General features: G+C 37.1%; 2 protein-coding genes across 2 annotated transcripts; one reads left to right on the top strand and one right to left on the bottom strand.

Annotated features, from left to right (window-relative positions):
- The first annotated feature begins 6,959 nt into the window (after window positions 1–6,959).
- On the top strand, window positions 6,960–9,654 carry LOC100243341 (pentatricopeptide repeat-containing protein At4g30700). The gene has a single exon (XM_002275262.4). It carries the CDS (start codon window positions 7,024–7,026, stop codon window positions 9,367–9,369), a length of 2,346 nt encoding a protein of 781 aa, XP_002275298.1. The 5' UTR covers window positions 6,960–7,023; the 3' UTR covers window positions 9,370–9,654.
- A 1,294-nt stretch (window positions 9,655–10,948) lies between these two features.
- On the bottom strand, window positions 10,949–15,718 carry LOC100248512 (cellulose synthase A catalytic subunit 7 [UDP-forming]). Its single transcript, XM_002276854.5, has 13 exons — window positions 15,557–15,718; window positions 15,278–15,473; window positions 14,995–15,194; window positions 14,777–14,876; window positions 14,531–14,651; window positions 14,131–14,397; window positions 13,693–14,038; window positions 13,333–13,596; window positions 13,027–13,239; window positions 12,727–12,925; window positions 12,428–12,624; window positions 11,969–12,322; window positions 10,949–11,756 (listed from the first exon to the last, which is right to left on the bottom strand). The coding sequence occupies exons 1-13, from the start codon at window positions 15,629–15,631 to the stop codon at window positions 11,175–11,177; spliced, it is 3,114 nt and encodes a 1,037-aa protein (XP_002276890.2). The 5' UTR covers window positions 15,632–15,718; the 3' UTR covers window positions 10,949–11,174.
- Between the last annotated feature and the right edge of the window lie 872 nt (window positions 15,719–16,590).

Raw genomic sequence — 16,590 nt, 5'->3', positions numbered from 1 at the left:
AAAATATTTTTGGATAACTTAATTTATTAAAAATCAAAATTTTGGACAATTTATTAAAAAAGGGATGATTTAGTTTATTAAAAGCATTTCTAGGCAGCTTTATTAAATAAATAAACAACATAAATATATGCACAACCAAAATAACAATAAATAAAATAAAACAAGGTTCAACAAATATAAACAGACATGCAAATATTAACATGAACAAAAAAAAACTTAAAATGAATTAATATATGTATGAACAAAAAACCTAAACAAATATAAATATTTATATGAACATAACATAAAATTCTAAACAAACACATATGGATATAGAAATTATGAATAAAAAAAACTATAAATGAATAATATATAAACAAAATATGTACAAAATTGAAAAGAAAATGTGTATCCAAATAAACTTATAACAAACTTAATATTCTTTTGTCTAGGGTTTCATGCCCTATTTTTAGCTTTCCTGATCCTTCTTTTCTTTCATGAAATTTAGCAATCACAAATCCATGCTAAACCAAAAGAGTAAAAATAAATAAATAAATAGCTCATGCATAACAAAAAATAAAGCTCAAGTCAAATAACATTTAAGACCAAAATCTAAAAAATAAATCAAGCCCAACTTTAAATAAGAAAACCTTTGATTTAACTTACCCAAATTATGAAATTCAACAATCCGAAACCCAATAATTAATAAACCCAACAACAAGCCTAATCAAATAAATCCAATGAAATATCCAATGATCCAAGCTCAAAATAATAATCAATAAACTCCATAAAATGTAAACCAACAAACCCAAATCATGAATATGAATCCATAAACAAGATCCAAAGAACATCCAAATTAAAAATCAATACAATAGGCTCATAAGAATAAGAAAAAAGAAGCTCAAAGACTAAATTATTTCTAATAGTTGCCTAAATCAATGTCCAATATGCCCAAAATGAAATATAGAACAACTCACATTTCAAACCTAAAACAAATTCTAGAATCAAAACCAAAATAGAAAATCTACAAGCCTAAGTCTAACACCCATGAACACAAATTAATAAATCAATGAATGAAAACTCAAACCAAAAACCCATAAACAAAATCCAATTACACAAGCATAAGCTTAATAACAAGAACAACTACTATAGATATAAAATAAATAAATAAGTAAAGAATAAAAATCAAAGACAAGCTTACCACATTTCTTGAATGCAATCCAAGATAAGGGAAATGGTGACAACAGTTGGTGTGGTAGTGGAGGTGAAGGGAAAGACGAAAGAAAAGAGAAAAATGGTAAGATGAGAGAAAGAATGACAAAGTGAAGAAAAAAATGGAGAATGATAAAGAGGCGAGATGAGGTGGGGTAGTCACCGGCAGTGACTGGCCAATAGTGACAGTGGTGGTTGTGGCAAGTATGGGTATGGTGAGAGAAGAAAGAAAAAAAAAAGAAGAAGAGAAAGGAAATTAGAGAAGAAGATAAAGGAAAGCAAGTTCCATTTCTTTTTTGTTGCAGAGTTTTACGTGTATTCAACTTGGATATAATCTCATGCTCCTAAAGAGAGAATCGAATCGACTGGACATAGTCACTGCCTCGATCATATCGAAGTGTTTTGATATGTTTACATAATTGGTTTTCTTATTCCACCTTAAATTCAATGAATTTATCCAAAACATTAGCTTTCCTATGCATGAGGTAAATATATCCAAACCTAGAGAAATCATATATTAAAGTGATGAAGTACTCATACACTTCCTATGCATGGACATTAAAAGGTCCACACATGTATGCAATAACTCCAAAAATTCCTTGGCTCTATACCTTTAGCAATGAAAGGTGTTAAAGCTTGGTGACCTGATTTCTTTTTTTGGTCCAACCTGAAATCTTTGTGGTGCAATATATATGGTGAAGAAAAAATTATGGATTTCTTTTATGCTTTATTTATTTTTCTCTCTCTCATATATATATATATATATATATATATATATATATATATGAGATGGTGTATAGGTTTTCAGGGATTTATATTATAGTTGCTTGATACTCTCCCATTTTGTACCAATTTTTGACATAGCGGATTATTTTTTTCCTCCGCCCGTGATTTTTCCCGTCTAGGGTTTTCCACATAAATCTATGTGTGTTCTTATTTTTCTTATTACCTATTCTCGCTTTTCCATAACAAACTGGTATCAGAGCGAGGTTTGATTAGTGAGAGGTTTGATCTTCTCGATAATGGCAACATAAAATACGATATTCCACTTTTGCATCGCAACACCAAATTTTCGCTATGGCAGGTTAAGATGTGGGTTGTGCTTGCGTAGATGGATTTGGATGATGCACTGTTAAGGTTTGATAAGATGTCCTCGTCGTGGACATAAGAGGAAAAACAACATAAGGACTGAAATACCCTATCTCAAATTCATCTTCATCTATCAAATCAAATTGTATAGGACAATCTAAAAGAGAAAACCGTCGTTGTATTATGGTTAAAGTTGGGGCAATTGTGCATGATGAAAAATCTAACTAGTAAGTTGCATTTGAAGTAGTGATTGTATTCTCACCGTATGACAGAAGGTGTGTCTTTAGAAGATCACTTAACTGTCTTTAAGGAAATTGTTTTTGATTTAGAGACCATGAAAATTAAGTACAATGAAGAAGATTTAGGGTTGATTTTATTGTGTTCGTTGTCCTCTTCATATGCGACTTTCAAAGATACTATTTTGTATAGTTGTGGCACTCTTACTCTGGAAAAAGTTTTTTATACTTTATTTTATGAGGAGAAGATGAAACAACTTGTGGTTGGATTTGAGGCTCAAGCAAAGGGCCTTGTTATTCAAGGGAGGACACAGGAAAGAAATTCTAGTGGTGATGCGAGGAGCAGATCGAAATCCAGTAATAAAAACAAAACCTACAGGTATTGTAAGAAAAATGGGCACATTAAATCTAAATGCTATAAGTTATAGAATAAGAATAAGAGAGTTGTTGCAAATCAAAAGGGAAAACAACTAGAAAAATCCGGTGAAACCAATGTTACGGAAGACAAGTATAGTGATGGAGTACTTTTTTTTTTTTTTTTTCTAATGGCGACTCCAAACCTTGCGAGGATTGGATTCTTAATTCAGGTTGCACGTTTCATATGTGTCCTAATTGGGACTGCTTGTTAACATATGAAATGGTGTCCAAAGATGTTGTGTTGATGGGAAATAATGCATCTTGTAAGATAGCTGATATTAGAACGGTCAAAATCAAAATGTTTGATGAGGTTATCAGGACACTTGGTGATGTGAGACATGTTCCAAATCTAAAGAAGAGTCTTATCTCGTTGAGTACTCTTGATTAAAAAAGGTATAAGTACACTGATGAAGGTAGAGTCTTGAAGGTTAGCAAAGATGTTCTTGTTGTGATGAAAGGGCATAAAAAGATTTGCTAAATTATATGCCTTATAGGGATCCACAATTACAAGAGTTGTTGTTACTCCTTCCTTATCAAATGGTGATGTTACTAAACTTTGGCATATGCGTCTTAGGCATATGAGTGAGAATGAGATGATTGAATTGAGTAGAAGAGGACTTCTTAATGGTTTGAGTATTAGTAAATTGAATCTCTATGAGCATTTTGTTTTTAGGAAGCAGATGAGAGTCAAATTTACAAAAAACATTCACAACACAAATGGGACACTCGATTATATAAATTCTGATCTCTAAGGACCATCTAGGGTGCTTCTAAGAGAGATGCTAATTATATGTTGACTATCATTGATGATTTTTCCAAAAAATGTTAGGTGTTCTTCTTGAAGCAAAAAAGTGATGTGCTAGCTACATTCAAGGAGTAGAAGATTATGATTGAGAAACAGATAGGAAAACAGGTAAAACGTCTTTGCACTGATAATGGCTTAGAGTTTTGTTCTTATGAGTTTAATGTTCTATGTAAGTTAAAAAGAATTGTGAGACATCATACAATTCGTCATACTCCATAGCAAAACAATGTGGTAGAGCGAATGAATAGGACTTTGATGAAGAAAGTATGTTGTATGCTCTCCTATGCTGGTTTACCTAAGTCTTTTTGAGCTGAAGCTGCCTTTACAGCTTGTATCCTGATTAATCGTTCTTCCTCAACTGCTATTGACAAAATAACTCCACAAGAGGTATGGTTTGGTACTCCTACTAGTTACTCTGATTTGAAGATATTTGGATGTCCTACCTATGCTCATGTTGATAATGGAAAACTAGAACCTAGATCTATAAAGTATGTCTTCCTTGGCTATAATTATGGTGTTAAAGGATATAGGTTATGGTGTCCAAAAACCAAGAAAGTCATAGTTAGTAAAGATGTTATTTTTTATGAAACTGTTATACTTCATGACTCATCTTTTAGAGATTCTTGTGATAAAGAGCAACAAAAACCAAGCACATGGGTGGAGTTTGAGTTTGAGTTTGGGTTAGGATCCATACCAGAGTCTACATCTCAGTCTAGTTCAGAGATGAAGAGTGGTGTTGTTGTTCCCTCACCACCACCGACACCACCACAGTATTATGTTGCTAAAGTCAAGCCTAGAAGAGATATTAATCTTCCACAGAGACATGTTGAGGCTGATTTGGTTGCTTATGCCTTAAATGTGGCCGAAGGTATTGACTTTAGTGCAGAATCTTCTACTTACTTAGAGACAATTAATTGTAATGATTTTAGCAAATGGATGATTCCTATGCAGGAGGAGATGGAGTCACTTCATAAGAATGACACATGGGACTTAATGAGACTACCTAAAGGTAAAAAGGTTGTTCGTTGCAAATGGGTGTTCAAGAGGAAAGAAGGAATACCAGGAGTTGAAGAAGCCGGGTATAAAGCAAGATTAGTTGCAAAGGGCTACAATCAGATTCCAAGTATAGACTTCACTGATGTGTTTTCTCCAGTTGTAAAGCATAGTTCGATTCAAGCTTTGCTTGGTATTATGATCATGCATGATTTTGAGCTTGAGCAATTGGATGTGAAGACAACATTCTTACATGGAGAACTTGAAGAGGACATCTACATGTAGCAGCTTGAGGGTTTTATAGTTTTAGGAATTGAAGACTATGTGTGTTTGCTGAAAAAGTCTCTCTATGGCCTGAACTAGTCACCTAGACAGTGGTATAAGAGGTTTGACTCATTCATGACTACTCATGGTTTTAAAAGAAGCAATTATGTCAGTTGTGTCTACTTTAAAAGGAATGATGATGGGTTATTTATATATCTACTCTTATATGTTGATGATTTGTTAATGGAAGCCAAGGATAAGGAAAAGATAAGAAAAGTAAAAGTCCAACTCAGTAAGGAGTTTGAGACAAAAGACTTAGGAGTGACAAAGAAGATACTTGGAATGGAGATTCTAAAATACAGAAAGGTAGGTAAATTATACCTAAATCAAATAGGGTACATTGAGAAAGTTCTTCACAGGTTCAATATGTAGAATGCCAAACCTGTTAGCACTCCATTAGCAGCTTATTTAAGACTTTCATCTGCTTTATCTCCACAATCAGATGATGACATTGATTATATGTCACGAGTTCCATATTCTAGTGTAGTGAGGTCTCTCATGTATGCTATGGTTTGTTTACTTCCAAATTTATCATATGCAGTCAATGCAGTCAGTAGATACATGGCAAATCCTGATAAAGAACTTTGGCTATTGTTGTGGCCAAAGTTAGCACCCATGATAAACCTACTGATATGATGACAAAGATATTCCTTGTAGCCAATTTTGAGCATTGCTTGGACTTGGTTAGTATTCGTTGTTGAATTACTCTTTGGGGTTTGTGGAAGAAGTGAAGAGTTTTTTTGTTGAAGATTGGAGTTTGTTTTTTCCATTCCTTACATTGGAATTCGCGTCAAGGTGGAGATGTTAGAGTTTGGTGACTCGATTTCCTTTTTTGGTTCAACCTAAAATCTTCGCAGTGCGATATATATGGTGAAAAAACAAATTATGGATTTCTTTCTTGCTTTATTTATTTTTCTCTTCCATATATATATGCGATGGTGTATAGGTTTTCAGGGATTTATATTGCAACCGCTTGATACTCTCCCCTTTTGTACCAATTTTTAACATAGTGGATTATTCTTCTCCTTTGCCAGTGGTTTTTCCCGTCTAGGGTTTTCCACATAAATCTGTGTGTTCTTATTTTTCTTATTGTCTATTCTCGTTTTTCATAACAAAAGGCCTCTTGCTCATTTTACCTTCTATATAAGATTCGCATATTGGAAGATTTTTAGAATCAAAGAGTGTAATGTTTCAAATTTAACTAGTTTTTGGATCTTATTTAGAATAATATAACCTAAAGATAAGTGCCAAAAATATGTTTGATTAGTATTAGATTCCTTTTTTTTCTAGTGAGATATGATTATTCTTATTACTTAACAATATTGATAATGGAGTTACACTATAAAAGTTATTAACTAAAGATCCTAAGTATATAAATGAATCATTTTTTTTAATAACAACTTGTTTATTGAAAAATATTGAATAATTCGATTTACATATACTAGAAACCAAAATTAAATTCTTTTTAGATTCAAAAAAATGTGTATGAACGTGTTTTGGATAAGGGGTTTGAATGATGTCTTCTCTTATACAAAAAATATAAGAAAACATGAGTTAGACACTCTGAATTGCATGACATTATAAATAAATAGAAAAAAATTAGATTTATCAACAAATTTAATTGAAGTATGAAAAAACTTTAACAATGGGATAAGCCCCTAATTAAAAAAAAAAATTGAAGTCAATATATTATTTTACATATTTTTTTTAATCTATTTAACTTATTTTTCTTTTTTCATATAAAGGTTAAATAATTTGAAATTTTTAATTATGTTTAATTTTTTTTTTTTTTTATACTTCTCATAGTAAACCAAATACCACACTTATTATTATTATTATTATTATTATTATTATTATTATTATTTCATTTCCTCCCTTGTCAAACATAAGCTCAAGCTCTTCAAATAAGATAAACACTCCTTAAATCACTCATACCAACTAAAGCCCCACCAGCATTCATCAAAACAAATGTTGTACAGAGGCATAGCCTCGACTAGAAACTTGTTTCTAACTCTAATCAACAGAGTCTCAACTCTCCACCAGCTCAACCAAACACATGCCCAAATCATTCTCAACGGTCTCCATAACGACCTCGTAACTGTCACCAAACTCACCCACAAGCTCTCACACCTCAAAGCCATAGACCAAGCCTCTCTGCTCTTCTCTACTATCCCCAATCCTGATCTTTTCCTCTACAATGTCCTTATCAGAGCCTTTTCTCTCAATAACTCACCTTCTTCAGCTGTTTCTCTCTACACCCATCTTCGGAAAAGTACTCCTCTTGAGCCTGATAATTTCACCTATGCCTTTGTTATATCGGGTGCGTCTTCGCTTGGGCTGGGGTTGTTGTTGCATGCGCATTCCATTGTTGCTGGTTTTGGCTCAGATTTGTTCGTGGGATCTGCTATCGTTGCCTGTTACTTCAAGTTTTCGCGGGTCGCGGCTGCAAGGAAGGTGTTTGATGGAATGCTGGAGAGGGATACGGTGTTATGGAATACGATGGTATCTGGGTTGGTGAAGAATTCTTGTTTTGATGAGGCGATTCTAATTTTCGGGGATATGGTTAAGGGGGGAATTGGGTTTGATTCCACCACTGTGGCTGCTGTTCTTCCTGGGGTGGCAGAGCTGCAGGACTTGGCATTGGGGATGGGGATTCAGTGTTTGGCGATGAAAGTTGGGTTTCATTCACATGCTTATGTTATTACGGGATTGGCTTGTTTGTATTCAAAGTGTGGAGAGATTGAGACAGCAAGGTTGTTGTTTGGACAGATTGGGCAGCCCGATTTGGTTTCTTATAATGCAATGATATCTGGGTACACTTGCAATAATGAGACTGAGTCTTCAGTTAGGCTTTTTAAAGAATTGCTTGTTTCTGGGGAAAAAGTCAATTCAAGCTCAATTGTAGGGTTGATTCCTGTGTTTTTTCCATTTGGTCATCTGCATCTTACTCGCTGCATTCATGGTTTCTGTACAAAATCTGGTGTGGTTTCTAATTCTTCAGTTTCAACTGCATTAACTACAGTTTATAGTAGATTGAATGAGATTGAATCTGCAAGGCTGCTTTTTGATGAATCTTCAGAGAAGAGTTTGGCATCTTGGAATGCTATGATCTCAGGTTATGCCCAGAATGGGTTAACAGAGAAGGCAATATCACTTTTCCAGGAAATGCAGAAGTGTGAAGTCCGTCCAAATCCCGTCACTGTTACAAGTATTCTTTCAGCTTGTGCTCAACTTGGTGCTCTAAGTCTAGGAAAATGGGTCCATGATTTAATTAACAGAGAGAGTTTTGAGTCCAATATATTTGTCTCAACGGCTCTAATTGACATGTATGCAAAATGTGGGAGCATTACTGAGGCTCAAAGATTATTCAGCATGATGCCAGAAAAAAATGCAGTTACTTGGAATGCAATGATTTCTGGCTATGGCCTCCATGGATATGGCCATGAAGCGCTAAACCTTTTTAATGAGATGTTGCATTCTAGGGTTTCCCCAACTGGGGTTACATTCCTTTCTGTCTTATATGCTTGCAGTCATGCTGGTTTAGTTAGAGAAGGAGATGAGATTTTCCGTTCTATGGTCCATGATCATGGCTTTGAGCCCTTACCAGAGCATTATGCCTGCATGGTTGACCTCCTTGGCCGAGCTGGAAATTTGGACAAGGCCTTGGATTTTATAAGGAAAATGCCAGTTGAGCCGGGTCCTCCAGTGTGGGGTGCATTACTTGGTGCTTGTATGATCCACAAGGATGCAAACTTAGCTCGTCTGGCTTCTGATAAGCTGTTTGAATTGGACCCTCAAAATGTGGGGTACTATGTTTTACTTTCTAACATATACTCGGCTGGCCAAAATTATCCTGAGGCTGCTTCTGTACGAGGAGTAGTTAAGAGGAGGAAGCTTGCAAAAACTCCTGGTTGCACTCTAATTGAGGTTGCTAACACCCTACATATCTTTACATCTGGTGATCAGTCCCACCCTCAAGCAACAGCAATCTATGCAATGCTGGAGAAGTTAACAGGAAAGATGAGGGAGGCTGGATTTCAGACAGAGACTGGCACAGCTTTGCATGATGTGGAAGAGGAAGAGAAAGAGTTAATGGTAAAGGTTCATAGTGAGAAGTTGGCAATTGCTTTTGGGCTCATTACTTCTGAGCCTGGAACTGAAATCAGAATCATCAAGAATCTACGGGTTTGTTTAGACTGTCACAATGCAACCAAATTCATTTCCAAAATCACAGAGAGAGTGATTGTTGTTAGGGATGCTAATAGATTCCATCATTTCAAAGATGGTATTTGTTCTTGTGGAGACTACTGGTGAACAAAATTGTACGATACTACAATTAAGGCATGCAGAGTGGATATGCTGGCACTCATTAGTTTCATAATGCTTATATGGCAATACAAGAGACTACATACTCCCGATATGCATGATCTTCTGCGCGCTCAATGCTGACCAGTACCATCTTTGAAATTGTTGCAAGCAAGTGGATGGGACAAAGTACTACTGTTTCCATACCCTGACATGGCCTGCCATGATAACAACAATTAAGTTATATTTTTTTTTTCCTCATAAAACTAATAAAAATTGAGAATCTTTGTTTTATACCATAACTGAAACTTACCTCCCCAATTCCCTCCAGAAAATTGTTTTCAGCATCACGTTCTTTACCTTATCCTCAAACCTGCTGGCCATTTCATTCAATCTCCAGCTGTTTTGGAATCTTGAGATTATGATCATCCAGGTTTCTTACTGTCACACACTCTGTTTTTCAGTTTTGTATAGATAATGGAGGAGTGGATGTATTTTAGCAGGATAGCTGCTACCATACACAGATTTTTGCTGTTCTGCTTGTCATCACGTTTTTGTATATACACAGAGCCAACACAACATAAATTCCTATCAAAAAAAAAAATGTTTCTGGGTATATATGGAATTTACTTGTTACTAATTTATGTCTTATATGGAGATGATTTTGTTCTAGGGGCACAATGACCCACTCTATTCTTACTCTTCTTCCTATTTCTTATCTGTCGGCATGGATCTTCTTTCCATTTTCCACTTTTTATTTATTTTTTATTGTTATTACTACTATTGTTATCATTATTTTGTGACCCTAAATCACAGATCCAGTGAGTTTCAAATGAGCACTAATATTATATCCAGCTTGTGCAAAAATATATAACTTAAGTTTTGTTTTTTGATAGGAATTTATGTTGTGTTGGCTCTGTGTATATACAAAAACGTGATGACAAGTAGTATTTTTCTATGCTTTTTTTAATCGAATTTCATAGACTTATTCTATTAATATCCATATAGGCCAGATTAAATGCTTCTAAATGTTATACTATTTTGCAAATTTCAATCTTCTCCCTTTGATGGAACCAACAACAATGTTTACATCCTGTTCTCCTCTTCTTTCTTGAACCCCATGATGCAATCATGGAGCTACATGGTTTTACCATGCTTTTTCTTTTTCTTAAGTATACGACAGGATAGTACCTTTCTTTTTTCTTAAGCTTTGAAGAGGTGTTGTTAATTATTGAGTGCTATTGCAGAGAGTGATTCTGAATTTAGACTGTCCTACTGATAATTCAGAAGCCTTGAGAGACAGCTGAGGATGAAGAAGGTGGAATGCATTGTCCTTGGCAAAGCAAGTTCATGATGTAGAAAACCTCTAATTTGATCCTTTACTGAATTCGATGTGGTAGTCCTAGATAAATCCCAGAAAGGAATTCAACCCCAACTCTGGTGAGTGTTGCTCCTTCACACTATTTACATTATTGTTTATGGCTTTTCTATTTCAAGGTTCCATGTATTTTGTTTCTTGAGCTAGATGCCAGTGGTGCAATAAACAGAAAATTAGCAGTTTGAGACTTTGAGTGCATGTACTATTGAATTGATCTGCAATCCATGAACTAGAATTCTTAAAAGAATCACAAGCAGCACTTTCTTTTAATTCACATACAAAACTGAATATAGAGCATTATACTACACAAAACTTTCACTCTAGCTTTATTTCTCTTGTGCAGCTCTATATTGTTGGTTCATATACCATACTTGTAACAAACAAGATTTACATGTATATCTGGAGCTGCACCAAACAAAGAAGTGGAAGTGATGCTTCAGCAATTGATTCCACATTGCTTAACATCAGGTCCCTTGGTCTTTAATATGAATGGGTCAATTCGGACCCAAAGCAAGGAGAAGATAGAAGCCAGAAGCACAGACCATATGACAACAATGGTAGGTGTCCGGTTCTGCCGCCCCATGAGACCTTTGAGGAATGGGTAGAGATGAACAATCACCCAGAAGGCAAAGAAGAGCTTCCCGAATAGAGGTCCCCATGATTGGTACCCATTGTTTATGGCATCAGAGATCCCAGCCACTACTCCAACAAGGTTGATGATTAAGAGAGTGGTTGGAGGGATAAGGAGGGTGGTCCATTTGAAGGTATACAGCTCCCCGAACTCCTCATCATCGACTGCCTTTGATGTGACTGTGAAGTTGGTATCTATTCCAGCCAAAACCTTCAGAAGACCCTGCACCACTGCAAAGAGATGAGCTGACACACCACCAATGACCCAGAACTGCTCATTTCTCCACCATTCCTCAATGCTCACTCCACTCCACCTCAGTTCCAGAATGCCAGTTGCGAAGATAGAGATAAAGAGAGCAATGAAGAAGAGACTTGCGAAAGTGCTTATCTGTATCATCAATGAATCAAGACTTAGTTTGTACAGAAAAAGTGCTAGAATCACTTGTAAAGCATTTGAAAAACACAAATGAAAAAGCTCCATTTTGTTTTACATAACCTTTGAAAGTGGATTTATTTCAGTCTGTGTGAGATTGAAAATAAGTCTATTCCTGTCTATTTATATATGGTAAAAGTAAATTAACTATGTGCTTATATTGTTACCGTCGGCATGATGAATTTTCCGGTGAGCAAGCAGATGGCAGGAAGAGTACAATAGGCAAGGAGAGGTAAGGAGGTGAAGGGATAGACTGTTGTGTTGACATATGCAAATCGCTCGAGCCACTTGAGGTTTCCTCCCTTGTAGCCATACCAGACAGGGCTGTGACGACTGAAGAAGATTTCAACAGAGCCAAGAGCCCACCGAAGCACCTGGTTGAGACGATCAGACAAGTTAATGGGAGCTGACCCCTTAAATGCTGGTCTCTTTGGCATGCAGTATATAGACCTCCAACCACGGCAATGCATCTTGAACCCTGTTAGAATATCCTCTGTAATGGACCCATATATCCATCCCAACTGCACAATTGAAAAGTGACCAAACACAGCATTATGTTTTGAGCAGAAGAGTGAGGAATGTGGCATTGCTGAAAGAATTTTGGGTGATTTAGCTGTTGACATTACCTCCAATCCCCAGTCAGTTTTGTCTTCATAGCCACAGCTGATGACATGAATGGCTTCCTTAAGCAGGGCTGCTGGACTTGAGGAAGGAGGGACACCACCTTGCTCCATTAAAGTAGAGGTTACGAAAATAGCTGACTGTCCAAATTTCTTTTCAAAGTTCATCTGAGACATCAACATTTCTTTGTCTTCTTCCAATCCTGTGATCGGAAACAAGTGTTAGTTGGGAAATTGGAACCATATTAGCATTAACTGTTATTTTGTCAGGTAAACTCTTCTGAAAACTATATAGGGCTCTTCACCTTCTCCATTTTCACCATGTTTAGCATACTTTTGAAGCTTTTTGCGGCGTCCAAAACAGGGGCAGCAATCACAGCTTACCATCTTCGGGCGCTTGGGACCCTTTGGAGGATCATATCCATATAGGGCTTGTCTTCTGAAAACACATCCAGTACCCACATATACCGGGCCCTGAATCCCATCTAGACCCTTCATGTTAATCTGCAAAAAGAGGAAGACAATTTCAATTCCTCCTCACACGATCCAGGATATGCAAATATGAGTATAGGAGACCATTTCTGAGGTGGGTTATTTGCACTTACATCAAAGAAGACTGTGTTTCTGTTGGCATATCGATCGTTCCTATCTATGCCATCAAATCTTTGAGGGAATTGGACATAACAAACCTTCCTTCCAGTTTGTGGATCCATCAAGAAGCACATTGCCTCTCGAACAGCCTTGCTATTGTTTAGATAATGATCACAATCCAAGTTAAGCATGAAAGGAGCATTTGTGAGGACTGCGGAGACACGAATCTGAGAATTTGCAAATAGTCAAAAAGGCATTATGTGAAATAGGATTCATCATGGCAAGAGAATTTAGACTAAATAGTAGGTAGAGCTCTTTACCAGGGCATTCATGGCCCCAGCTTTCTTGTGATGATGGAAACCAGGCCTCTTCTCACGAGAGACATAGACAAGGCGAGGCAGCTCATTTCCTTCTGCATCGAGACCTCCACTGTGTCCAAGAAAAACCTGAATCATACCTGGGTGATCCTTGGTGTTGTTCCCCGGCCATGGAGTTCCATCTTGCATGATCCACCCTTCTGGAGGAACTTTCACGGCCTTTGCAACAATTGCATTGATCCGGACCTTGAATTCTTCATATTCCCTCTATCAAAAACATTAAAAAGGGAGTAAACTTTAGTTTTCAACAGTTCCAGGTCTTCTATTTATCTGGATGAAAGGACAAGTAGTTCGAAAACGAACCTTCATAGCGCGGCGCTCCTTAACAAAGGTAGGCTGGACTTTGTCCTTGAGATAATCAATCTTGAGAGAGAAGTACATCTCAGGAGCTCGAGGCTCTATGGAGAATTTCTTGCAGAAGGGAACCCATCTCCTAGCGAATTCTGCAGTTTCAGAGAGTGCTTCAAAGGTCAGGATGGAAGCTCCATCATCTGAGATGTAGCATGAGATTTTGTCGACAGGGTAGTCCATGGCGAGGATTGAAAGAACTGTGTTAGCTGTAACAAGTGGAGGTTCCTTCAAGGGATCCACAGTACTGACAAAGATATCCACCGGAGAGAGCATATTGGGCTCCCCTTCCCTCTCATACCTGCATTACAAACGAGAAAAAGAAGATTGAAGATGGAGTTTTCACTTAATATTTGTAACAGACTCTTTTATCAGTACGTAAATATAATGTACCTGAAAGAAAGGCGATCAAGATATGTCTCGCGATCAATGGGGAACCACTTGGGGAACTGATCAAGAATCCATGAGAAGGCAAACCAGATCTCACATATCACAGACACTAGCCAAAGCCCAAGGGCATCATGTACAGGATTCAAAATTCTATAGCGAAGGAAGAACGCCAAAACAAGAAGCCGAGCCACGATCACCATTCTGTAAGGGTTGACCTTGCTTGAAGCAATCGGTACTTTCCTTGACAGTGGCTGCCTCGCTTCCTCAATCCTGCACCAGTTCACATAATCAAATTTATCTCTTTATAAATGGTGCTATCAGGTATGGATGTATTAATTCAATCTCCCTGTTTTGTTTCATGATCAGCTCTACCCATAAATACAATTGAAGTGGAAGCACGTACATGGCCATGTCAGGGTCATTGTAGTCGTCAGCGTCAGGGCCGAGGTTCCCTTGCTGCATTTTCCAGTCATCCATTCGCTCTTTCCACCCTCCCTCTTTCTTCTCATCCCATCTCGCGCTTCCTGTTTATGTATGTTTTGAAGTGAAGTTATTTCGATTGAACGCATTGGTGAGTTGTATATTATAATTTTTTTTAGACCAATTTCTCAGAATGAAGTAGAAAACGCTAGGGTTTATGAATATACACCTGGTTCAGACACTGGATAAGGGTGCACACGTTTATGAAGTGAAGATGACAGCCCCTGCTCTCCAGGGGCATGAGACGAAATTGGGAACTCTCCACTCACCTGCATGTGGGGCATGCATCCAAAAATAGTTATAAATACTTGCACAGTTGCAGTCTGCAATTCATCCAAGTGATGGATGAATCGATTTTTCTAACAGAAGATGGTTGTTTTTGCTTACAGGTCTGGATCGAACACCAGTTATAACAGGTGGGAATTGAGCGTTATCGTCATCTTCAGGGCCACGTCCATAGCTCATCTTCCCATGAAGCATAGCTTCTGCGATAAGCTTATTCTTGTTTTGTTCATCATCGATGTTGAATTCATGTTCAATATCATCAATGTCTTCTTCATCGTCATCCCCCTCCACCCTTGCACACCCTACGTAAGAATTTAGAGAAGAAAAAGATGAATACAACATGCACCAAGAATAACATTAATTCTAAATGATTATATAAAATTACCTTTGAGACGCTTGAATCTGGTCTTGCACTGAGGGCAAAGCTGGCTCCCTTCTCTCCTTTCATACTCATAGCAAGGCCGGCAAACCGGAAAACCACACTCATTGCAGGCCACAAACACCTCTCCATCCACCGTCAGACCGATTTCGTCACCGCATATCTCACACACCTGACCATTCAAAGACCTCAAGGGCTTGGGCTGCACCGTAAACCAATTCAAACCATCAATAACTAGAAAAAATTTTATCCAACATGCACATACGTGGTAAATGAGTTGTATACCTCCTCATGGCCATGAATGACAACAAGCTCGTTCCGGTTATGGGATCCAGCGACCAGGCCAGCACTGGCTTCCATGGTGGACAATGGAGAAGTGAAGATGAGAGGTAGTGAGGGCGGAATGTTGAGGGAAGGTGGTGTTTTATGAAAGAGGAAGGGTGAAGGGTGGGGACTGAAATCTTTGGTTCTCACCTAATGTGTCCACATAAGGGAGGTGTAGTTGGTTGCAGAGTCTCCATTGCCTTGAAGTTAAGTTTTCTTCTATTTCAACTACCATCTCCCTTCCCTCCCTCCCTGCCTTTTTCAGCCACCACCTTGTGTGTTTTTTTGTTGGTTATTTGTCAATTTCATCCTCCCTCGTCTAATTTTTTATTATTATTCAATAACCACAAAGACCTCTCTCTCTCTCTCTCTCTCTTTCTCTCTCGTGGCTTTTTTTTTTTTAAAAAAAAAGAGGAAATTCCTTTATAATTGTGAACTTTTCTCATTCGTTTCTTTTATAATTCATTTTGTCTTCGGATCAAAAATCTTTTCTCATTTGTTTCTTGCTAACCTTGGATTAAATTGTGAAATTTTCCTTCTTTCCCTTTTTTTTCTTTTATCAAGGAAACTTAAACTCCACTCCAATTTCTAACACTGACTTTATTATAAGCAATTTTTAAAACCACCCATCCCTTATATTTATCATCACATTTGTATATTCAACTTAATGGCCGAAACGAATACATACTTGAACTCAAATTTGGGGTATAATTAACTGCCAACGAACGTGAACAAAATCTGTAACATGAAATCATATTTCAGAAAGTGTTCCACTAATAGGTCATTGGGAGTTCAGATCTTTCAATTCCATAAGCGTAAAAGTTCTTCAATCACTTTATTATGGTGGGGTAATGCTCGTTCTCTTTGGAGCCTTTTTGTGGTTTTCTACTCTTTACCTCCAAATTGTTCTGTCCGGGATAATGGATCCACCATCTCCAACGTCAGTCCAAAACCAAATAAGCAAAAAGCAGAGGCTGTTTTGAAGCACAAAGGCT

Source organism: Vitis vinifera, chromosome 11 (genome assembly GCF_030704535.1).
Source record: "Vitis vinifera cultivar Pinot Noir 40024 chromosome 11, ASM3070453v1".
Classification (NCBI taxonomy): Eukaryota; Viridiplantae; Streptophyta; class Magnoliopsida; order Vitales; family Vitaceae; genus Vitis; species Vitis vinifera.
This window is presented reverse-complemented; position numbering and strand designations above follow the sequence as displayed.